The sequence below is a fragment of the Sus scrofa genome, chromosome X, assembly GCF_000003025.6.
Source record: "Sus scrofa isolate TJ Tabasco breed Duroc chromosome X, Sscrofa11.1, whole genome shotgun sequence".
NCBI lineage: Eukaryota > Metazoa > Chordata > Mammalia > Artiodactyla > Suidae > Sus > Sus scrofa.
In genome coordinates, this window is record NC_010461.5 from 125,253,216 (window position 1) to 125,277,109 (window position 23,894).

At 49.8% G+C, this 23,894-nt stretch overlaps 2 protein-coding genes across 4 annotated transcripts in view; both read right to left on the bottom strand.

Moving 5' to 3' along the window:
• Positions 1,522-8,898, bottom strand: SMIM9 (small integral membrane protein 9). 3 transcript variants are annotated; one of them, XR_001302763.2, is made up of 4 exons: positions 8,241-8,898; positions 6,489-6,729; positions 5,423-5,552; positions 1,522-2,084 (listed from the first exon to the last, which is right to left on the bottom strand). XR_001302763.2 is itself a non-coding variant. In XM_021080528.1 (4 exons), exons 2-4 carry the CDS (start codon positions 6,693-6,695, stop codon positions 2,057-2,059), a joined length of 300 nt encoding a protein of 99 aa, XP_020936187.1. In that variant the 5' UTR covers positions 6,696-6,729; positions 6,807-7,465; the 3' UTR covers positions 1,522-2,056. The 3 variants fall into 3 exon arrangements, 1 of the variants encoding a protein (XP_020936187.1); XR_002340820.1 differs by lacking the exon at positions 8,241-8,898 and adding an exon at positions 6,807-7,465; XM_021080528.1 differs by lacking the exon at positions 8,241-8,898 and adding an exon at positions 6,807-7,465 and having other exon boundaries at positions 5,423-5,550; positions 6,552-6,729.
• F8 (coagulation factor VIII) overlaps positions 12,115-23,894 on the bottom strand; it is an 85,524-nt gene continuing 73,744 nt past the window's right edge. Inside the window, 4 exon segments of the mRNA NM_214167.2 lie at positions 12,115-13,819; positions 20,129-20,305; positions 21,268-21,416; positions 22,082-22,226. Coding sequence (NP_999332.2) covers positions 13,664-13,819; positions 20,129-20,305; positions 21,268-21,416; positions 22,082-22,226 — 627 coding nt within the window. The 3' untranslated portion in view covers positions 12,115-13,663.

A 23,894-nucleotide genomic window follows, 5' to 3' on the forward strand; every position in this document is an offset into this window, starting at 1 on the left:
AAAAAAGACAAACATTTCACCGGCGGAGGAACATATATGAACCATAAACATATCAACCTCATTAGTGATCAGACCCCAGTGAAACACCACTGTACATCCATTCCATTATCAAAACTTTCCAAGTCTAACAATATCAAGCGCTGGAGAAGATGTGAATCCATGTGAGTTCTTGAACATTGCCGCTGGGAGTCTAAGTTGGTAATACTGTTTAGGAGAATGGTTTTTCATTATCTTCTAAAGTTGAACATGCATCTACCCTCTGAGCCCGCAGTTCCATCCTAGGGGTAGATATAAATGCCCATTCCAATCAAAAATCTCCACAGATACGTTTTGTGAAGCTTGATAATCTAATTTTAAAGGGCTTGTAAAGAACAAGAATGGCCAAAGTACTCTAGAAGAACAATGCGGGGGGACCCGCCTTCTGGACCACAAGAGCTAGAATAAAGCTGTGTTAATGCAGAGCGTGAGCAATAGACACAGAATCGGCACATAGACCAAAGCGACAGGAGACACAGTAGAAATGGCTACAGGCGACACGGCCGAGCAGCAGGGGAAGTGTAGACTTGCACTAAGTGCTCCAGGGCGCATCCAAACAGAAACCCAGACTGGTGACAGGTGAAGGCAAACACTTTATCTAACCCTCACACTTGGAAGAGCTTCAGAGGGAATGACTCCTTGAGCAAAGTTTAAAGTTTTCATTGCGGCAAAGCTCAGGGTGGAAGAGCACTGGGAGAGGGAGTCGGCTGACTCAGAGGATGCTCGCCTTTTTCTGGTCGGCTGGTTCCAGTTCAGGGTGCTCATTGCTTAGAATCAGGTTTTCTCCTCGGAATTTATGGCTTCTTAGAATTTACTGCAACTATCTGCTTTTCTCAATTCCTAGAACTGCCTTTAGGCACAGAAAGTCAGTTCAAAGTTCCTGAGTGGAAAAATATAGTTTCTCGTAATATTTTTAAAAAGTGAAATTACACTTTACCTCACACGATACAAAAATGTATTCTGAGTAGCTGAAGGTCTGAAATGTGAAAGGCGAAACTATAAAACTTTCAGAAGACAAGACAGGCGACTTCCTTTATGGCTTCAGGAGGCGTAAAGGACTCCTTAAGCACACAGCAAAAACCCGAAGCTAGAGGATAATAATTGCCAATCTGACGACAGCAAAATCAGTACTTCTGCTCATCAAAACACATCATATTGTGAGTGAAGATACAGCCCTCAAACTGGGAGAAAGTATTTGCCACATCAGAACCTACAAAACGTTAGTATACAGAACATACAGGAGTTCCCGTCGTGGCGCAGTGGTTAACAAATCCAACTAGGAACCATGAGGTTGCGGGTTCGATCCCTGCCCTTGCCCAGTGGGTTGGGGATCCGGTGTTGCCGTGAGCTGGGGTGTAGGTCGCAGACGCAGCTCAGATCCCGAGTTGCTGTGGCTGTGGTGTAGGCCGGTGGCTACAGCTCCGATTCGACCCCTAGCCTGGGAACCTCCACATGCCGCAAACAAAACAAAAAACAAAACAAAAAAAACCTCATGTTCCAATTTACTTGGGAAAAGCTTCGTATCACACCCTTTTGTGGAGATTCATATTAGCCTGGAGCAAAGAAACATGCTTAAATTTGTTTAATTCAGCATCTCTCCAACTTAATTGGCCCCAAAGCCCTATTATTTCATAACATTTATTAGAACAGAACTATTGTTTCAGAGAACAAATTTGGGGAAGCTGGTAGTATAAGCATAGGGAAAAGCTTGAAAAGAAATACACCAAGATGTAATCAATGTTTATTTCTCGTTGTACGAATTATGGGTACTTTTTCTTTCTTCTATATTTTATGAATTGTTTTGCAATTCATATGTATTATTTTGTAATGAAAGCAGCAATAAGTGTATTATCACCTTTGCAATTGCATGTTTTAAAGGCGAAAATAAAGAGAAAGGTAGTTTAAGCAGGAAGACAATTTAATTTTAACTGATAGGTGCTTCCTCCATGTAAGCCACTCTCCACTCTCTTGCAATCCAGCAAGCCAAACCCTCTGCTTGCCCAACTGAATCTTCTAGACGTCATTGCACTGGTTCACCTATGAGAATCCTGGGAAAGGAAGAGAAAATGATGAATGCCCAACCGAGTTTAAATTCCAGCACAGTCTCTTGGTCTGTCCAGAGTCACACGTAGTTACATCGCCTTTTCCAAGACAGGGTTTTAGACCGCTTCTTCTCTTAATCGGAACCAAGTGATTTCATGTGGAGGAAATGTTTTGATGGCTTGAGAAAGCAAGAGTAAGAATGTTGCTACAACAGTTGGGATTGGAGGTAGAGGCAGAATGAATTACAGTCAGCTGGTTTTTCTTCTTTTCTTTTTAAAGGATCCAATACTTTGGTTAGAGCCTTAAAGACTTCTTTCCTGTACATATAATTTTTAACAGCAAATCGGGTTTGGAGTTCCCATTGTGGCAAAGCAGCAACAAACCCAACTAGTGTCCATGAGGATGTGGGTTTGATCCCTGGCCTCGCTCAGTGAGTTAAGGATCTGGCGTTGCCATGAGCTGTGGGGTAGGTCGCAGACAGGCTTGGGTCTGGCGTTGCTGTGCCTGTGGTGTAGGCCGGCAACTGTAGCTCCGATCGGATCCCTAGCCTGGGAACTTCCATATGCCGCGGGTGTGGCGCTAAAAAGACCAAAAAAAAAAAAAAAAAAAAAAAAAAAAAAAACCCAAAAAACCAACACAGCAAATCGGGTTAAATTATTATCTGCTTTTTTCCACTCAACAGTATTTCATGAACATGATTTCACACAATCATCCAGCTACAGCAGTGTTCGGGTGACTGTATACACTCATTGCATGAGTGTTCAACGCTTCCTTTAAGCAGCTGATAAGCATTTAAGTTGGCTCTATTTTTTCACTATTATACGCCGTACTGAAAATGCCTTATGCATGTATTTCTGTGCACTCGCCCCAGCCACCAGCCGCTAGCTTAAGCCTTGTTACAGCTGCAGCTGGTGGTGGAGAGAGGAAATGAATAATCAGGCGCAGAGAAAGTGTTTGCAATCCTTACTGCGAGAGAGAGTTATTTTCGAAATCAAGTATTAGTGAGCAGGTACTATGTGCCCGGTTCCAAGTGCCCGTTTTTCCTGGCCCCCGTGCAGTTTATAGATTTGAGACTCCCGTGATTTCGGCAACATTTAAAAAATTATACCTTGAAATACTTTGTTGTTGTTGTATTATTTGGGGTCTTTTCTACTAAAAATTTAATCTTAGGGCTCCTGCATCTATCCTTTTTTCTCTGCTTTCCCTGTCTTGTTTGTTGCTCTCCCGTCTCTCCTGTCCTGTTTCTCCATCAAGGTCTCCTTGGCTTTTGCTCCGTCTGGCCTGCCCTCCTGCCCTCGCTGCCCTCACTGCCCTCTTGCCCTCCTGCCCTCCTGCCTTCACTGCCCGCACTCGTTCCCAGCAAGGCTCTACTGGTTTTTCTCCTCAGGCTGAGCCCTGTGCTTCAAAGAAAGAAGCCTTTGTCTTGGCAGCTTGTCTGCTTTATCTTCACAGATCTTTCGGATGCAGCTGGCCGGCTAGCCATACCTTGGGTGACAATGACTTAAAAGACACCCAATCACTTGCGTCTTGACCTGAGCCCTGGCGTCTTTAATTGTCCTCCCCACAACTGTTGAGGTGGGGCAACTCCTGCGAGGGTCACCGAGGCTCTGCGGGCAGTCGAGCTCCTCCCCCGCCACCACCACCACCGGCCTCAATCCCGGATACGATGCCGCAGGCGTTCTGTTTCCAGGACATCTGACTTGAGGACAAGTCCAGAGTTTCTGGTTCCCTCTTGCTTAAGGGACCCATGAACTGAAACAGACTCTCTGCCCACCAGCCCCCCCCCCCCAGCAACGATGGAGCCGGAAGAGGGTGGGCGCCGGAAACACTCAGTTTGAAAAGAGCAGTCATTCTGGAACCTTGCTAGGCAGACATTGATTAGGCCCGGATCCTCTAGGGGAGGCTCCGCCTGGTCGTTATTCTATGTGGCGGCCTCTGAAGCAAGTGCTGGTGCCTCCAAAGGCCACCTCCTTGTCCTAGAAGGTCAGAGGGCCAACCACTCTTTGAAAAATGCCCCAGCAGCGAATAGCTCCCTGAGTTCTGTTTGGCGCCAGATGGCTCTATGTGCCAGTAACCATATCCAAGCTTGTTTCCTAGACATGATTCTTTTTTTTCCCGCTGAACAGGTGGCATGTGGGGTTCCCGGGCCAGGGGTCAAATCTGAGCCGCATCTGCGACCTGCAGCGCAGCCTAGGGCAAGCCAGATCCTGAACCCAGGGAGCGAGGCCCCATCTTCACAGAGACACACCCTCAATCGGCTGAGCCACAGCTGGGAACTCCTAGACATGGTTCTTGGCCTGCGGTGATTTTGAGGTTATCAGGAGCCTTGGGTGGGGTTGCCACACCCTTACTCCAATCTCTGCCCTCAGCAGTTTATTAGATGATGAAGTTTGAACAGCCCTTCCCTACACTCTTGTGAAATCCTTCACATGTCATAGCACTGACCCACCGGTTTGAAGTGATTCGGTTTTCTTATTTCTCTGTCTCCAGTAACCAGGACAGTGATAGGGAAGTAGCCATCTCTTGGCAAATACTGCTTGAAATAATGAAATCTTGGCTTTTCTAGCCAAGCTTGAGTATTTTGTTAGCTATTTCAGAAATTTCGTTGGCTTCATAACCATTTATATAAATCAATATTTGTAAACCAAAGGGAAAGGTAATTAGGAATTAGTGAAGTTAGGGAAAAAAGATCAGCAACGCAGTCTTTGGGGGCTTTTTTTTTTTTTTTTTTTTGGCTGCCCCTACACATGTGGAAGTTCCCAGGCCAGGGATCGAACCCATGCCAAGGCAGTGACCTGAGCCGTTGCAGTGACAAAGACAGATCCTTAACCTGCTGAGCCTCTGGGGAACTCTGCAAACACTGCCCCCCACCTTTTTTGCCTATTTAGGGCCACACCTTGGCACATGGAAGTTCCCGGGGTAGGGGTCAAATAGGAGCTACAGCTGCTGGTCTACACCACACAGCCACAGCAAGGCGGGATCCGAGCCACGTCTGCGGCCTGCACCGCAGCCACGGCAACGCTGCGTCTTTAACCCCTGAGTGAGGCCAGGGATGGAGCCTGCATCCTCATGGATACCAGTCGGGTTCATTACCGCTGAGCCACAGTGGGAACTCTAAACTCTGCTTTTTAAATGTCACCTATAGGTGGTTGATAATGGATGGAGCGGATTGTAGAAAAGAAAGAGAACGCGGAGGAGACTTTTTGAAAGGGTGTTAAATGCACTCTCAGAGTGTCGTTCAGAATCGCCTTCCTTCCGAGCTGCCCTTCGCGGCAGCGGCTCGCCTCCTCCCGCCTCCCCGCAGGCAGCCGTCTCCCCACCGCCTCATCCCAGCAGAGCTTACGTGAGGCAGCAGAGGCTCCCCATTATTGCTGAGCTGATAAGAAACGCAAAAACGGCTGCTGGGGGGATGGAGTTCCGGATGAGGTCCCCCAGGTAATCCGCGAAGGGGCTCAGCCCGGACCTGGGCTTCTCTGCAGGGAGAACACAGACGTTCGCGGAGGAAAGGCCAAGGCGTGGGTGACGGCGGGTCTGCATCCTGGGGTAAGTTCCAAGAGCTGTCCCCGATATCAGGCCCTTGGCGGTGCCCAGAGCCCATATTCTGGACTGCTTTGCTGTGGGAACAGGTTAAAGGGACACACCTTCCCCCTCCCCCCCCAAAAAAAACAGGTATCCGGAGATGGATGTGTCATTGTTGCCTCCTTGTGTGTTGGACAGGAGCGAAAACCTCGGCCCAGAGTCTTCGAGCTTGTTCGGAGGTCTGAGTGTGAACACACGGGTCCCTGGTGAGGCAGGAGTGTCGCGGGCCAGGGGCAGGGCTCGGGAAGCCCCGGCGTCTGCGGCCTGCCGTCCGGGGGGCTCCCCCTCCGCAGCATAAGAGCCGAGCCGCACGCTCCTCGCTCCTCGGGGCCAGAGCTGAGGTGTCACTTCCTTGGTCAGGTCCTCCGTACCCCTCCCCCCAGCTCTTGTCGTCTTTCATGGAGGCCTGGCATCTACGGCTCTGGGGACGCCTAGTCCGCGACAATCTGCAAACAGCCTGGTGTGCAGTAGGCGGCTTGGTGCTCATTGAACTAAAATGAACCAAACCAGAATAACTGGCTTTCCCGGGGACAGTTTAGTTTTTTTGTCTTTTGTCTTTTTAGGGCTGCACCCGCCTCACATGGGGGTTCCCAGGCTAGGGGTCCAATCGGAGCTGCAGCCGCCGGCCTACACCACAGCCACAGCCACGCAGGATCGGAGCCGCGTCTGCATCTACACCACAGCTCACGGCAACGCTGGATCCTTAACCCCCTGAGCAAGGCCAGGGATTGAACCCACGACCTCACGGTTCCTAGTCGGATTTGTTTCTGTTGCGCCACGACGGGAACTCCTGGGAACCTTTTTTTAAGAAAATACAAAATCAGGTTTACCTGACCGGAGACAGGAACCTAAAGTCCTATGAAGAGGGGACCATGCGCCCTAACAGCAAACACACCCCTCGAGCGTGGTTTCAGTCCTGCTCCGTCTTGAATCCCGAAGGCAGATAAAGGTGACAGTGAGGATGCTCCGGTTTCCAGCAGGAGGCAGGACAGAGAGCACAGCAGAAGGCCACCGCTCAGAGGCCTCGGGGGCTCCATGCCCGCGCCCAGGCCCACAGGGAGGTGTCTCCGTCTGAAAAGTTAGAAAGCGGTGGTTTCGTTTTTATTGCAACACCACGGCTGTCATGAGCACAGGAATAATTCACTCACCGACACTGTTGGATCCTGAATGCAGGCGGGGTCCAAAGCAAAATATCCGACCCCCCCCCAAAAAAAACCCTGCAAAGCAAACAGCAGGCCGCAAGGCGTGCTGCTCTAGCAGCTCAGACGCCCCGACTCTTCCTTCCAAACCCCACCCCCTCTGGGCATCTCAGTTAGTGGAGACTCTTTAAGCCGTGTCATCTTTGACTTCTCTTTTTCGCTCCCTCATCTGTTTTGTTTTGTTTTGTTTTTACTTGGGCTTATTACTGAATCAGCAAACAAGCGGTATAAAAGGTTGACACGAGCCTGATTTAAGTGGATACGTGGGCACCACGTGCCGGCTGCCTCGCTTCCTGCTTTCTGCCACTTTTATGATTAGGTGCCACTGCCTGCTTCTGTGTCAGAGTTGGCTTGGCTGAGGCCACTTGGAGGAATGGTATTGTTGGGGTCCCCCAGCTTATCTATCAGAAGAATCAGGTCAGCTTCATCTCTAAGGTGGGTCCATAAACTGGCCACCAGCACCTCTGTCTCCATCCTGGCCTCCCTCAGGCTCTTGTCGCTCACCCACCAAAAGAGCTCTCACTTTGGTGTAAGTCGGATTGGGGCCCGTGTACTTCCTGGGCCTCATATCCCTCTGCTCCTCCTGTTCTGGTCTCCCGGGCTATGCAGGCACTTCATATATATATATATATATATATATATATTTGTCTTTTTGCCTTTTCTAGGGCCGCTCTCGCGGCATATGGAGGTCCCCAGGCTAGGGGTCCAATCGGAGCTGTAGCCACTGGCCTACGCCAGAGCCACAGCAATGCGGGATCCGAGCCGCGTCTGCAACCTACACCATAGCTCACGGTAACCCCAGATCCTTAACCCCCTGAGCAAGGGCGGGGATCAAACCCACAACCTCATGGTTCCTAGTTGCATTTGTTAACCACTGCCCCATGACGGGAACTCCTGATAAATATTTTTAATGACTGAATGGGTGGTGGATGTTGGCGGATGTGGTTCATGGCCTGTCATCTCCACCTCATTTTCACTGATTGCAAACAACGAGAGAGACTAAAAAGCTGAACCCGCCTCTTCCGTCCACGCTGCTGCTAGCATGTGCCACGGTTTGGAGCAACGAGGCATCCTGGAGATCTGATGCGTAGCTTCTGGGAAGACCTTTGGCCATATTGATAAAAGCGATGGTGCTACAAGTTTCCCTTTGTGCTTCCGTGAACGTTCTCCAAGTGTTATCTGAAGCATGAGGAGCTGTCTTGCGACCATGAGGCAAAGTCCATGAGGCAAAGGCCAAGAAACCACAGGTTTTCTGACTCTGATAATTTTAAGCCATTAAACCAACACCTCTATCTGCCCTCCTGTCAGCTGCTTGCTAGGAGAAAAAAGAAAGTCCTATTTGAACTTTTCATTGCTGAAGACATTTATACGAGACACACTCACCCGCTGTTGGAGAGGACTTAGAGAGACTGGTGTTGGGTGGAAAGCCACTAGCCTGGAAATTGACCTGGCACCCAGGGAGCCAAGGACGCCAGTGAACTGGGCCTCGGTCTTCAGAAGAAGCTGGCCAGAGTCTTCCTTTCGTGTCTTTGAAGTTCCAAATAGAATTTTCCTTTCCCTTGTGATATCATGTACTGCCTTTGACCCCGCCCCCCCCGTCTCTATTTGACACCTCAACCTGCAGACACCGTAAACATCCGTGTTGACGCTGAAACCCATCCTCACGGGAGCTGTATCCTCTTGGGCCTGAAGAATTGTACGATATTTTGTCTGCCACATCCTATCTGGTACACCGTACAACAGTGTATACCTGGGACTTTGACGGTTTAACATGATGATTGCTTGTTCATTTGCAGGCACTGAAGTGAGAGCGTGACACACAAAATAAATTCTACGTGGGTCAAGTACTAAACAAAAATAAAACCACATACATGTTGGAATAAAATATGAGTGGATGTTTTTGTAATCTTGGCATAGAAAAAACTACTTGAAGCATGTCATAAAATCCAAGAGCCAGAGATGAAAATACCGATAAATTTACTGCATAAAAACATGTAGCTTTCGGAGTTCCCGTCGTGGCGCAGTGGTTAACGAATCTGACTAGGAACCATGAGGTTTCGGGTTCGGTCCCTGCCTTGCTTAGTGGGTTAACGATCCGGCGTTGCCGTGAGCTGTGGTGTAGGTCACAGACGCGGCTCGGATCCCGCGTTGCTGTGGCTCTGGTGTAGGCCGGCGGCTACAGCTCCAATCGGACCCCTAGCCTGGGAATCTCCATATGCCGCGGGAGCGGCCCTAGAAAAGGCAAAAAGACAAAAAACAAACAAACAAAAAACCCATGCAGCTTTCATATAGCAAAACATGGTAAAGAAAAAGATTAATGACAAATTAGCTGAAAAATTCCATAACATATATGACATAATACATAATATCCTTACCATATAAAGAATTCTTACAAATCAGTTTTTTAAAAAAGGCAATCAACTCCATAGAAGAACTGCTGTAAACAATGTATCAGTCAGAAAAGCAATGGATAAATAAATTGTGATCATTACTGTATGTATTATTTGCTGTATAAATCTCATATAATGGATTACTCTATGGCAATTAACACTAAGGAGAGTTTGCAGCTTGGGGCCATTATGGAGAGGCACGTGGAAGGAACAGTGGCATGAAGTACCAGAGGCAAGAGAGGATGTGACAAATCAGCGATGGCCAAATGACCATGCTGGATGTGAGCCGAGAAATATTTGAGGGGCAATTAAATTCTAGGAAAAGCTGCAGTGATGCAGAGGACAATGCTTGAGTTTCTGGAGTGGTGAGTCGTCATGTCAAATTCTGGGTGGGAACACTGGAGCCCCAGCCGGAACAGGAGGCGTTTGAATATTGCGATGTTGAGCCCAGGAGAAAGGTTATTATAAACTAGACACATGGGAATATAGATACTTTGGCTTGAAATATTCTTGCATTGTATTGAGGAAACGTTCTCTTTGCATCTCTGTAAATGTGTCCTCACTGTCTTGTTTAGAAAGTACTCTTGGGTTGCAAGTGACAGAAACCCAAGGCAGTCTGGATTAGGAGCAAAGAGGAGAGGTCATTTTCCCAAAGGAAGGGCAGACAAAGAACTGGGGGTCGCCATCCCTACCATCCTAAATGTATCTTCTTTGTTCGTGGTCTATTCCGACAGGATGTTTGGGGGTTTGTTTTGGCCACACCCACTGCCTATGGAAGTTCCCAGGCGAGGGACTGAATCTGAGCCACAGCTGCTGCAATGCCGGATCCTTAATCCACTGTCCTAGGCCGGGGATCAAACCACTGTCCCTGCTGTCGCACAGCACGAACTCCCTGACAGGATGTTTTAAAATTTTTATCCTTACTTATAGAAGAGCATATGCAACTGCAAGTCTCAGTCTCGGTTGGCCATGGGGTGAAATCAAACCCACAAGTGCCTGGGAGTCCTATGGCTCCCCCTTGGCTGAGAAAGTGAGGGAGACGTTTCGAAATAGCTAGTCGGTTTGTAAACATCAAGGCTAAGCTTATGCTGGAGTTCCCATGGAGTTCAGCAGGTTAAGGATCCGGCATTGCCTCGGCTGTAGCCTGGGTCGTTGCTGTGGGGCAAGTTCAATCCCCGGCCTGGGACCTTCCACATGCCATGGGCAGGGCCAAAAAACCCCCAAAAAACAAAAACAAAAAAAGCTTATACGTCGTCCATATCTTATCCTAAAGCGGGTTTCTGTACAGTCTGTTTACCAAAGCGGCTACCGAGCTTTTTTATAACATTGACAGATAAACTTGTTTTAATACATATCTTCCAAAAATTGTTGACTTGTAATCTTATGATTAGTTTGATAGGGTGTGTCACAGAAAAGCATATTTGTCTGTTCACTTAAAGTTGCAAACAGTCAGAGTTCCGTCATGGTGCAGCGGAAACGAATCCAACTAGGAACCATGAGGTCGTGGGTTTGATCCCTGGCCTCGCTCAGTGGGTTAAGGATCCTGCGTTGCTGTGGATGTGGTGTACGTTGCAGATGCAGCTCGGATCTGGCGTGGCTGCGGCTGCGGCGTAGGCAGCAGCTGTAGCTCTCATTAGACCCCTAGCCTGGGAACTTGCACATGCCGCGGGTGCGGCCCTAAAAAGAAAGCCAAAAATTTTTTTAAAAATTAAAAAAAAAGCCTACTGGCGTCGTAAAATGGGGTTAAGCAGAGCGTCTGTTTTCCTACCTGACCAAGTTGCTGGCCAATCTCATTCTTCTACACGATCCCTGGAATTTAACACTGGCTCCGGGTTGCATTTTTTTCCAGTCTTTCTTAAATTCTGCCTTGCATTAAGACACTCTGATCAAAAGATTCAAACTTGGTTTCACTGCTAGTATTATTTCATTATTTCAACATTTCAGAAATGTTCTCCTATTGTTTTGTTTGGCCTCGTCCACACTGACGTTTCCTTTAGGATCTTTCCCTTTGTCCTGTGGTAAGAACACTTAATGTACCTGTCCTCTTAAACAAATGTTTTTTGGCTGAGCCTGCAGAACGCGGACGTTCCCGGGCCAGGGATCGAACCCAAGCCACAGCAGTGACCCGAGCTTCTGCAGGGACAACGCTGGATCTTTAAGCTCCTGAGTTATGGGGAACTCCGCTAGCCTCCAATTTTTATGTGCAGACAAAACAAGCATTGTTAGCTCCAGACTCCCTGAGGTGTAGCAGCTCTCAGGGACTGAGGCGTCTGGCATAACTGAACTCCCCCATCCGCTGAATAGCCGCTCGCCGTCCCTTTCGCTCTCAGCCTCTCTTTCTCCAGCCGCTTGCTCCTGGATGAAGCTTCCATTTCTAATTTTTAAAATGTTACTTCACCTCTCATAAATTATATCACTTTTTACCTGAGTTCAATTTAATCTAGTTTTCTAATTCACTGATTTCTTTTTCTTTTTCTTTTTTTTGTCTTGTCCTTTTTAGGGCCACATCCTCGGCATCTGGAGGTTCCCAGGCCAGGGGTTGAATCGGAGCTGTAGCTGCCAGCCTACGCCAGAGCCACAGCAACGCCAGATCTGAGCCGTGTCTGTGATCTACGCCACAGCTCACGGCAACACCGGATCCTTAACCCACTGAGCGAGGCCAGGGATCGAACCTGCAACCTCATGGATGCTAGTTGGATTCACTAACTGCTGAGCCACGACGGGAACACCATCTAAAATTTTTTAAAAAATTTGTTTTTCTAAACTGTCCATCCTACTATTCGGTGCCTCGATTTGTTTTGTTTTTTCCATATCATTGTTCACATTTAAATTTTTAGTATAAAAAACACAACCCTCAAAGGCATTGGTTTTTGTAGTTTATTGGATTATTGAGGAAGCCAAGGAGCCGCTGGCGAGAGCATTTGAGGAGCAGAGATGTACGGAGTTAATGGGGAACGAAAGCCCAGAGCAGATGATTAAGTCTGACATGGAAGTGGTTAACCTTTTACAGGGAGTAAAACCGTGTCACCTTTGGGGTTAACTTCTCTCGGAGGCTATAAAGCAAAACAACTTACTGATTTCTGTCATTAACCTCTAACCTTAGCCGACTTTACGGGACCAGAAACCATTTGCACCTTCGTCCGTTGCGGATCGTGATTATACCGTGACAGCGGGCGACAGTCCCCAGAAAGGTCAGACCAGGGTCAAGCCGTTTGATTAGCAAACGGCCTCATCCGAGAAAAGCACTCTCCTCTTGCTTTTCCGACCCTGCAATGTTTTTCCGACGACGCTGCAACGCATTTTCCTCGTCCTCTAGGAAGTCGCTTTGCATCGCCGCGTTGGGATGCTCCGTCCAGCTCGGGCGTGGCGTGTGCGCGCCGTCCAGGCCGAGGAAGGCGGCAGGCAGGCGGAGGGCAGGAAGCCTTGCACAACCCTGTGGGGGGGCAGCGGGGGCTCCCCTCCCGCCGCCGCCTGCAGACTGGCTGCCGGGAGGCTTTTCTCGGCTTTCACCAGCTCAGTTGTCTTCTGACTCCGTGTGAGTCGGGCTGCAGTTTTCAGTCTCGGTGTAGAATTTCCTGTTACATTTTTGCTATGCTGTTTCAGCAGAAAATTAGCTGAGGGAGAGCGGGAAACGAGGGCATGATGAGAATCGGGGTGTTGTGTCTCCTGTCCCAGACAGCCACGGCTTTCGTCAGCTTTCTGCAGAAGTACGGAAAACACGGCCTCTGGCAGCCTCTCGGGAAAGGCAGCGGCCTTTCCTGGTCAGCACAAGCTGCGAGGGGATGTTATCATTTCATTCCAAGGTTCCCGAGAGTTCTGTGAGCCTAACCTAGTCTCACTGCTGGTTGTTCAGGATTCAGACCAGATGGCTGCATGTCTCCATCCTCCTCAGACTGACCTGAACTGTTTTACAGTCTTTTGACCCTTTAAAAGTCGCACCAATTCTTGGGACACCTGCGCCGCATCCACACACCACGCTGCGTGTGATTCGCGGGGGGCGGGGGGCTGGGGGCGCTCTTGAATCCTGTCTGCGAGCCTCGGGTCGCCAACACTAAGGCCCCGCGGGGCCCAGATGATGAAACCTGGCCGTGTCTGTCTCCTTTGCTGGTCGAGTTCTCAGATTATGTCCGTCTCGCGGATGGTCTCAGGCCTGTGCTCACGTGGTCCCTGATGGGTGGTGGGCAGGGGTGGCTGTGGTTTCAAAGCTCTGAAGCCCAGTCCGAACCGCTCACAGCAGGACGATCTTCTGCTGACTGGCCGCACTTGGCTTTTCCCCGGTGGAGGATGCTGGGTCCATGGGGTGTCCTCGTGGCTGTGGCCTGATTACACTGGGAGGAGGGTGCGCCTTGGCCGCTGTGGGGCTCGCGGAGGAGGCGAGGGAGGCTGGCGGGGCCCTGGCGGGGGGCACGGGGGACGTCAGACGTGCTGCTGTGCCTCGCAGCCCAGCAGCTCGAGCCTCAGGGCGATGTGCTGCGCCCAGCTCGTGGGGTGGATCCTCAGGTAGCGCGTGAACAGCGGGGGGTCCAGAGCGTTCACCACGGGGGTGGAGGAGTCCTGATTGCCCTGAAAAACCTGAGGGAGGACCAAAGCGTTGGTTCGTTGCGTGCCAGGAAGATGCCCCCCGCTCGTCCGCACCCCCCCCCATGGGCCCCGCTGACCTCCCCCCCAAGGCCACCACAAAGCACAGCCGAGTGTCTCAGGCCCCCAGGAGCCCAGGACGGCCGCCCGGGAGGGCCTGGGACAGTGCCTGCGCCCGCGGTCCCTGGCTTGTCATCCCCCCTCTGCACTGCTCCCCGGAGCCGTCCGCACCCTCCCCCCAGACACTTCAGCAGCCACGCCGGCCTCCGTGCAAACGTCCTTCTTGGCGCCTCCTCGGCTCACCCTGCTCGCTCGCCGCCCTTTCCCCGCTTCCTGATGGCACCCCGCGCGGCCACCCCCGAATGTCCCTTCCAGGACAGCAGAGACCTTAGTCAGGCCCCGCAGCGAACATGCAGCACGATATAGATCGCATCAAAGACGGCGGCAAAGATACTACCCACGCGTGTCAAAGCCTGTTCCGTAACACTTTGGAGAAACAAAAGCTGCTGGGATAAACATTGGTGGTTTATTTGGAGACCTGTACACCTGCTCGATTAGCTTCTTCTTGTTCCTCAAACTGAAAGAAGAATACAACGAACTCCTACATCTTCTTTAATCTAGAACAGACGCCTAGTCTCTGGTCTTTTTTTGTTGCTGTTCCTCATGACATTTTATTTTATTTTTTAAAGTCATGGCCACCCCTGTGGCATCTGGAGGTTCCCAGGCCAGGGGTCCCATGGGAGCTACAGCTGCCGTCCTACGCCACAGCCACAGCCACGCGGGATCCGAGCCGCGTCTGCGACCCACACCACAGCTCATGGCAACGCCGGACCCTTAAGCCCCTGAGGGAGGCCAGGGATCGAACCCGCAGCCTCATGGTTCCTAGTCAGGCTCGTAACCTGCTGCGCCACGACGGGACCTCCGACGTGGACATTTTACAAAGCCGAGGACCGCCGTGCGGCACAGCGTCCCACAGTCTAACTTTGACCCGTTTAGTGACCGTCCCACACGATGTGTCTCTCCTGCTGTATCACATCGGAGGACACACGGCACAGGCTTGTCCCGTGACTGACGATGCAAGGCTGGCCCGCTCAGTCGAGGTGCTGTCCCCGCACCGCTCTGTCATAAAGGCAGTCATTTCCTTTTGCTAACAACCTGTGGGGTGACCCTTTGCGACTGTGGGAATATTTTGTGCCACGTTAAGTTTGCGTCCAGTGCTTTTAGTATCCATTCAAGTTCCTTACTGGGGAGTTCCCTGGTGGTCTAGTGCTTAGGACTCGGTGCGTTCACCACTGTGGCCTGGCTTCGACCACCCCTGCTCTGGAAACCGAGATTCCAGAGCAAAGCCACTGCACCCGGCGGTCACAAAAGAAGTTGCTTACAAGGCGTCAAAAGACTATTGGTGCTTACAAGGTGAGCTGCTAGTTTTGTCTTCTTGTCTGCATTTATTCGTTGGAATGTCTCTGTGGGGAAGAGGCCCTCCTCTCCCTTTACACGTTTCAGCGGGACTCCGGACTCCTGCGTGCTGTCTGTATTTCGGCTCAGGCTGGCCGTCTTGGTCTCACGGCAGAGGCACGAGTCCTATTGTCAAGCCCAAAGTCACGGGACCTTTCAAACACGGAGGAGGCGAACAGTCAAGGACAACACCTGTTACCTCATCTATTTTCGTTTCCTTTACGGCAGAGGGAAGAGGCTGGGGAGGCTGGGCAGTCCAGGAGCACCCTCTACTGTTGAGAGAGAGTGATTTCTCTAATAGACGGGACAGGAAGATTTGTCTTGGGATTTTGTGATTTGTTCTGGCTTTTAGAAAAAGAACACTTCATTTCCGCCGCCTGACTTCTCCTCTTGTTCATCACCACGCCTCCAAGAGATGGAGTCGCCTCTGTGGGAAACGGCGCTGCATTTGTGCTCCCTCGCTTTCCTTTCAGCTCATGGTCCAGAAGGCCTCAAATGTTAGGATTTCATCCCGGGGTTGGCCTTTCTCTTTCCAGAAATGATTTTACCTGTGTTCTGGACTCTTCTCTCTACTTACTCTTTTTGTGGAAGAATCTTTGTAATAATGGCATTATTACTCCCTTGAAAATTCGGTAGCAAAGCTAGCTGTGGAGAGTAAAATCACTCCATGTTAGAAATGTGTGGTGTGTGCTTTTTAGGGCTGTATCTGCGGCCGATGGAGGTTCCCAGGCTAGGGGTCTACTAGGAGCTGCAGCCGCCGGCCTACACCACAGCCGCAGCAACGCCACATCCCAGCTGCATGTGCAACTTACACCATAGCTCAGGGCAACGCTGGATTCTTAATCAACTGAGCACAGGTTCCACTGATCGAACCTGTGTCCTCATGGACATTAGTCAGGTTTGTTGCCACTGAGCTGCAACAGGGACTCCTAGAAATATTTTTTGTTTTTGCTTGGATGCAGAGAAAAATTTCACTAGATTTTCCTTTTCAGGGGAGGTTTCAGAATTTTCCTTCATATGGATATCATGAATTATCTTCTGATTTTCATTATTGTTTAGAAATCACCAGTCAGTTTGCCACTCTTCTTGTGATTATGTATGTGTCTTCTGGTTCCTTTTTTTTTTCTTTTTTTAATGAAAGCTCTGGGCAGTAGTGCCATCTTGATAATATCTTCCAGCCCATTAACCCAGGATAGCTTCCCATTTACTTAGGGCTTTAATTTTTTTCAGCAATCTTGGATAGCTTTCAGTGTACATCTTTCATTGAATTTACTCCTAAATATTTTATTCTTTTTGATACTATTGTAAATGAAATTTTCTTAATTTTCTTTTCAGATTTTTCATTGCTAGTATATGGAAATACAACTGATTTTTGACTGTTGATCACGTAGACTGCAACTTTGCCGAATTCATTTATGAGCTCTAATCATTTTGTGTAGGTTCTTTAGGATTTTCTTTCTTTCTTTCTTTCTTTTTTTTTTTTTTTTTTTGGCTTTTTGTCTTTTTAGGGCCACACCCAGGCATATGTAGGTTCCCAGTCCAGGGGTCCAATCAGAGCTACAGCTGCCAGCCTATGCCACAGCCACAGCAGTGTGGGATCTGAGCCACGTCTGCGACCTACACCACAGCTCATGGCAATGCCAGATCCTTAGCCCACCGAGTGAGGCCAGGGATTGAACCCACATCGTCATGGATGCTAGTCGGGTTCGTTAACCGCTGCGCCACGACGGGGAGTCCTAGGATTTTCTACATATAAAATCATATCACTGGTGAAGAGAATTTTACTTCCCTCTTTCCAATCTTAATGGCTTTTATTTCTTTTTATTTCATAATTTCTCTGGCTATAACTTTCACTACAATGTTGAATAGAAGTGGCAGGAGGAGTTCCCGTTGTGGCGCAGCGGTTAATGAATCCGACCAGGAACCATGAGGTTGCAGGTTCGGTCCCTGCCCTTGCTCAGTGGGTTGACGATCCGGCATTGCTGTGAGCTGTGGTGTAGGTTGCAGATGCGGCTCGGATCCCGAGTAGCTGTGGCTGTGGCGTAGGCCGGCGGCTCCAGCTCCGATGAGACCCCTAGCCTGGGAACCTCCATATGCCGCGGGAGTGGCCCAAAGAAATGGCAAAAAAAGAAAAAAAAAGGAAAAAAAAAAGTGGCAGGAGTTCCCTGGTGGCTCAGTGGGTTAATATCTGGCCTTATCACTGCTGTGGCGCATGTTCAATCCCTGGTCCAGGCACTTCTGCATATGCTGTCCGGGCCAAAATGAAAAAAAAAAGTGGCAAAAGTGATCACCCTTGTTTTCTTTGCCATTTTGCCACTATTTCTTTCACTCATTCTGGATTCCAACTGGATACCTGTGAGGCCTTCTCTGGATAGCCTGTCTCAGTGTCTTTTTCACATATTTCACCTTCTGTGCTCCATCGTGAGTAATTTCTTCAGATTTTTTTTTTTTTTTTTTTTTTACAATTGACGAAATTGTCTTTGGCTGTGCCCAATCACTATTTGGCTTTTAAACTTCAAAAATTATGTTTTTAATTTATAAAAGCACAGTTTTTCCCCAAAGTGCCTAATAGTTTTGGATAATTTGTCATTTTACGGTATATATCTGATAATGTCAGTATCTGATATTCTTCAGGTTCTGAATTTGTATTGATTGGTTTTGGTCACTCTTCGCGACGGTGGCTCGTTATCTTGCATGTCTGCTGACCTATGTGGACGATGTCATAGTTCAGCTCCTTTCGGGGCTCATCTTAGTGCAGAAGAGTCTCACACTGAGTTCTCGCCTTTGGCTCAAAGCTTGGTCTCCTGGGAACAACCCCAACCCCAACACTTGCCTCCATGTTGCAGTTTCTCATTTTTCACTTCTCTTTACTCTGATTCAAGTTCATGATTTTTTGATTGATTTTAAAGTTCATTATTTTAAAATAAAAGCTCATGTGGGTTCTTTTGGGGTTTTCTTTTTGCTGTCGGCAGTGAGGAAGTGCAGGGTCCCTCACTGAGCAGTGCAGCAGTGCAGTAAGAAGTTTGTAGTAGCAGGGACAGAGCTTTTTTTTTTTTTTTTTTTTTTGGCTGCACCTGCAGCATGTGGAAGTTTCTGGGCCAGGGACCGAGCTCACTCCACAGCAGTGACAATACCATATCCTTAACCTGCTGAGCCACTGGGAACTGGTACAGCCTTTTTTATTGTGCTACTATATACATAACCTGCAACTCACCATTTTCACCGTGCTGAAGCGTGTGGTTCAGGGGCATGAAGCCCATTCGCAATGTTGTGTAACCATCACCCCACCCATTTCCATCGTGCAAAACTGAAACTCTGGCCCCTCGAACAGTGCCTCTCCATCCTCCCCTCTGCGCAGCCTCCGGTAACATCGACTGAACGTAGGTGCTCATATTCCAGAGACCTCGTGGTGATTTTTGCTAACTTGATGTGCAGCTATCTGGTCAGCCAGTCTGGGCGTGTCAGGGAGCGTGTCTTTGGATGAGATCAGCACTGAAAGGGCAGCGTGAACAAAGCCCTCCCTCCTGTAGCTGAGTGGTAATCAGCTGAAGGCGTGAAGAGAACAGAAAGGCTGAGTCCCCACCCGGCCCCCGAGGAAGAGAGAATTCTTTCTGCCTGACTGCGTTGGGACTGGGAGTTTGCTTTTTTCCAGCCTGTGGGCTCAAACTCAAATATCGGCTCTTGTTGGTCTTCAGCCTGGAACTTATTCCATCAGCTCGCTTGGTTCTCAGGCCTTTGGACTTGGACTGAGATGACGTCATTGGCTCTCCTGGGAGTCCAGCTTGCTGGCTCACCCTGCAGATCCTGGGACCTGTCCCGCTCCATAATCATGTGAGCCACACACACACACACATCCTATTGGTTCTGTTTCTCCGGAGAACTCTGACTAATATTTACCCTTTCAGGTCTGCCCTGTGTCATTTAGCACGTTTTCCAGGTTCATCCATACTGTCGCATGTATCAGAGACACACCCGTTTTCAAACGGAAATGTCCTCAGAACATATCTTATTAATACCCTATTCCACTAAACCGCCAGAAGCAGAAGAATTTAATCTAACCTTGAAGGAATAGGAAATTCTTGCGGGAGAGGATGTTTATCTGAGGCTTGAAGGGGCAGTAGGAAGGACCTTAGGATGTAGGTAGAAGTAACAGTATGTCTAAGAGGCCAGTGTGAGAGAGAGTTGAGGGAGTTCCCGTGGTGGCGCAGTGGAAACGAATCCAACTAGGAACCATGAGGTTGCAGGTTCGATCCCTGGCCTCGCTCCGTGGGTGAAGGATCCAGCGTTGCCGAGAGCTGTGGTGTAGGTCGCAGACGTGGCTCGGATCTGCCGTGGCTGTGGCTCTGGCTGTGGCCGGCAGCTGTAGCCTCGATTCTAACCCTAGCCTGAGAACTTCCATAGCTGCAGGTGTGGCCCTAAAAAGCGAAAAAAAAAAAAAAAAAAAAAAAGACAAAAGAAAACCTTGAGGGTTTCTTAGTGCAAGTGGAGTTTAGAGAGCACGGAGACAGTAAGGGCCTCCTGCGGTGAATTCTTGGGAAATGGGCGCCGCTGGTGGGATGTGGACGTCGTGAGGCATTTGGCGCATCACTCTTATTTGTTTACATCCTCCTGATTGTTGCCACTGTCCCGAGTGACAGCAACACTGCGAGGACAATCAGCTGTGGGCTCTGCTCTGCCGTTTCCTGGCCTTAGACCTTCTGGCCCGGGGGGCCTGGGTCCTCACCTCTCAGAGGGTCTTGTTACTACAGCTGCTCAGGGAAGCTTATCGGGAAGCCTGGTCCCGTGGCAACCTCGCTGCATCAGCGAGCGCGGAGCCCGAGAGCGGCGCCGGCCCGGGAGTCTGCCTACCTTCGTGTGGCCGTCCTGAAGAAACAGGGTCCAGCGGCGGCCGTCCTGACTACTGGACACGAGGAACTCCTTCACATACATGCTGCTGAGCAGGGACTTCACGCCCTGGGTGGTGATGCCTGTGACCTTCACCGTCTTCTGCAGGTCCACCTGCAGCCACTCCTCTGCGCTGCTCACCTGGGGAAGGCAGAGCGGGAGCGGGTTGGTGTCTGCTGGCTCCCAGGACCCCCCGGACCCTTCTCCTCCATCGGATCGCCGCTCTCATCCCTCTGCACACTGGGGCTCTGTGTGGCAGTCTCCCTCTTAGACACGAAGCAACTCGAGGGCCAGAATTTGTCAGCATTTATCTCTGTATCCCGGGCTTAGCCACTTAATAGGTGCCCAGTAAATATGTGCGGACTGCAGGGTTACAGCGAGGCAACGGGTTACACAGCCGCTGGTCTTAAAAATATGCCCCCAGGAGTTCCCGCTGTGGCGCAGTGGTTAACGAATCTGACTAGGAACCATGAGGGTGCGGGTTCGACCCCTGGCCTTGCTCAGTGGATTAAGGATCCGGTGTGGCCGTGAGCTGTGCTGTGGGTCACATACATGGCTCGGATCCTGCGTTGCTGTGGCTGTGGCACAGGCTGGCGGCTACGGCTCCGATTAGACCCCTAGCCCGGGAACCTCCATGTGCCCCGAGAGCGGCCTCAGAAAAGGCAAAAAGACAAAACAAAACAAAACAAAAAAACGCCCCCAGAGGGGCAGAGCCCATGACCTCCATTCATGCTCCAAAGCTGTCCCGTGATTAAAATTACAAACTGAGGGCTTCTAGAAAAGCACAGTGCCTGTGTGCCACACATAGCTCTGACCCGTTCCTTTGAGGCACTGAGAAAGCTGCAAAGAGGGCTATTTCTCTGCAAAACTGGACCTCAGCCGCTACTGATCCTTCACAAACCTTGGCCCAGTCCTGCATATGGGGATCCTGCTTCCAGGAGATTCAACTGGGGGTCTTTTCCGGCCATGAATGCTGTGTAGACGCATCCACTAAACATCCGTGGGGCTTTCTGTGCACAGTCAGCCTTCCGTGACACATTTGGGGGAAGAGCAGGTGAGGGAAGCACGCGACCTCGATGTCGTTTCCCAACCACGCTTCTTACCCGGGGTCGCCAGGCATTCGTCCGCCCCTGGAGGTGAAGTCGGGCTTGTGAAGGAGACCAGGTGGCAAATATATTGCTTAGGTGGGAGGAGGCCGTGATCTGTGAGTCTGATATCGCTTTATTCTGCATTCCCAGGGGCATGCTGCAACCTCAAAGAAACGAGACAAGAGCGCAGTCACAGGCCAAGATGCAGCTGAGGCTCTGCCGGCCTTGGCCTCCACTGACATTCTAGGCCTACTGCCATCATGACGCCGTTTCCCAGGCAGTAATTTGGGCACCTTATTGTTAACATGGCCCCTACTTTCTGGTCAGCTCTGCTCTGCCTTTTTTTTTTTTTTTTTTTTTTTTTTTGCCTTTTAGGGCCGCACTGCGGCCTATGGAGGTTCCCAGGCTAGGGGTTGAATCGGAGCTGTAGCCACCGGCCTACGCCAGAGCCACAGCAACCCAGGATCCGAGCTGCGTCTGCAACCTACACCACAGCTCACGGCAACGCTGGATCCTTCATGCACTGAACGAGGCCAGGGATCGAACCTGAGTCCTCATGGATACCAGTCAGGTTTGTTACCATTGAGCCACGACGGGAGCTCTGGCTCTACTTGAGTTTGGTCTGCCTCATGAACAGTAGTGCAGGAGGTGGCTGCTCCCAGGGCATCCCATGGTTAGGATACCTGAGGCCTGGGTTCGCCCAGGACTGTACTGGTTTTCGCACTGATAGTCCGGTTTCCTGAGAAATCCCCCAGTCTCGGGAAGACAGGACAGTTAGCCGTCCTACCACCGCGGGAACTGGAGGGACACGGGATGACTTGACACTTACTGTTTAAATCACAGCCCATCAACTCCATGCGAAGAGTGCTGCGGATGCTGTAATGTGTTGGGTGCAAACGGATGTACCGAGCCACAATCGGAGGGTTAAAAATATTGTGTTTAATCCCAGATGCGTCCACATTGCCAAAGAAGACCTGCAGGGAGTTATTAGGGCGGATCCATGTAAAATGAAGGCGGAGTAAGAAGCAATTCCTCCCAACCATACCCTTCTTCCGCTTTGGCTTTCGCATGTCTCAGCAGCGCCCAGCACCAAATACAACGATTCCAGCCAGACAGGCGTTCGAATGCGGGGCGTGAAGGAGAGCCTCAGGAGGAAGGCTGGAATGAGGGAGTGTAGGCTGGGCAGGCGAAGTGGTCTACCGGGGGTCCTGCAGAAGGCTCCTCGAAGTCGAGGAGGCCATTCGGGCCCTTGCTAAGCCAGTCAGGCCACAGCGCTAGAATCGCCTGCGGGCACTTAGATATGCAGGATCTTGAGCCCTCGTCCAGATCTACTGAATCAGACCGTGAAGCCTGGAAGCGGCAGCCGAGGACAGAGGCAGATGTGAAAGGGAACCAGGAGCAGGACGCTGACCACGGTGGTCTCATAATGATCTCGCGAGAGTCTGCGAGTGTGTGTGTGTGTGTGTGTGTGTGTGTGTGTGTGTGTGTGTGTGTGTGTGTAATGATTGACACATCGAGGTTCTACAGAAAAGTACATGTCATATTTAAGGGAAAAGGAAGGCCGTTTGAGAAATATACTAGGAATGCCAATTCAAAAGGCCAAGATTTAAATCGTGGCATGTAGTAAAAGTTGAAAATCATCTCTTGAAAAACGCCTGGGATTCGGCTTGAATATACTAGAACAGGAATCAATGTGATCTGATATAATCAGACATCAGAGTTATAATATTATGGGGAATTTAAAAATTGTTCTGCCATGTAATAATTTTTTCTTCCTAGGGATAAAATATATTGACAAATGTATAGCATTGCCCCAGAAATCACAGCATTATTTTTTGATAAAGAGATCTGCTTCTTTTTTTTTTTTTTTTTTTTTTTTTTCCATTTCTAGGGCCACTTCCCGTGGCATATGGAGGTTCCCAGGCTAGGGGTTGAATCGGAGCTGTAGCCACCAACCTGCACCAGAGCCATAGCAACTCGAGATCTGAGCTTCGTCTGAAACCTACACCACAGCTCACGGCAATGCCGGATCCTTAACCCGCTGAGCAAGGCCAGAGGTCAAACCCAAAACCTCATGGTTCCTAGTCGGATTCGTTAACCACTGAGCCGCAACGGGAACTCCGAAATCTGCTTCATTTTTAACCCAGTTCTTGCATCTTGATTGGAAGTTTCTTAGGGAGACAAGGTATTAATTCAACAAACGACTAATAACTAAACAGGAGATCCCGTCATGGCACAGTGGTTAACAAATCCGACTAGGAACCATGAACTTGTGGGTTCCATCCCTGCCCTTGCTCAGTGGCTTAAGGATCCGGCGTGACTGTGAGCTGTGGTGTAGGTTGCAGACGCGGCTCGGATCCCGCGTTGCTGTGGCTCTGGCGTAGGCTGGAGGCTACAGCTCTGATTTGACCCCTAGCCTGGGAACCTCCATATGCTGCAGGTGCGGCCCTAAAAAGACAAAAGACAAAACAAACAAACAAGCAATTAACGACTACACAAATCCTGGATCCCATGTATTATACGCCAGAAACTGTACTACATGGCTTCACTGGTGAATTCTAAATACAGAAGAAAAGGAGTTATGGCAGTGACTCAGCGGTAATGAACCTGACCTAGTATCCAGGAAATACGGTTCCATCCCT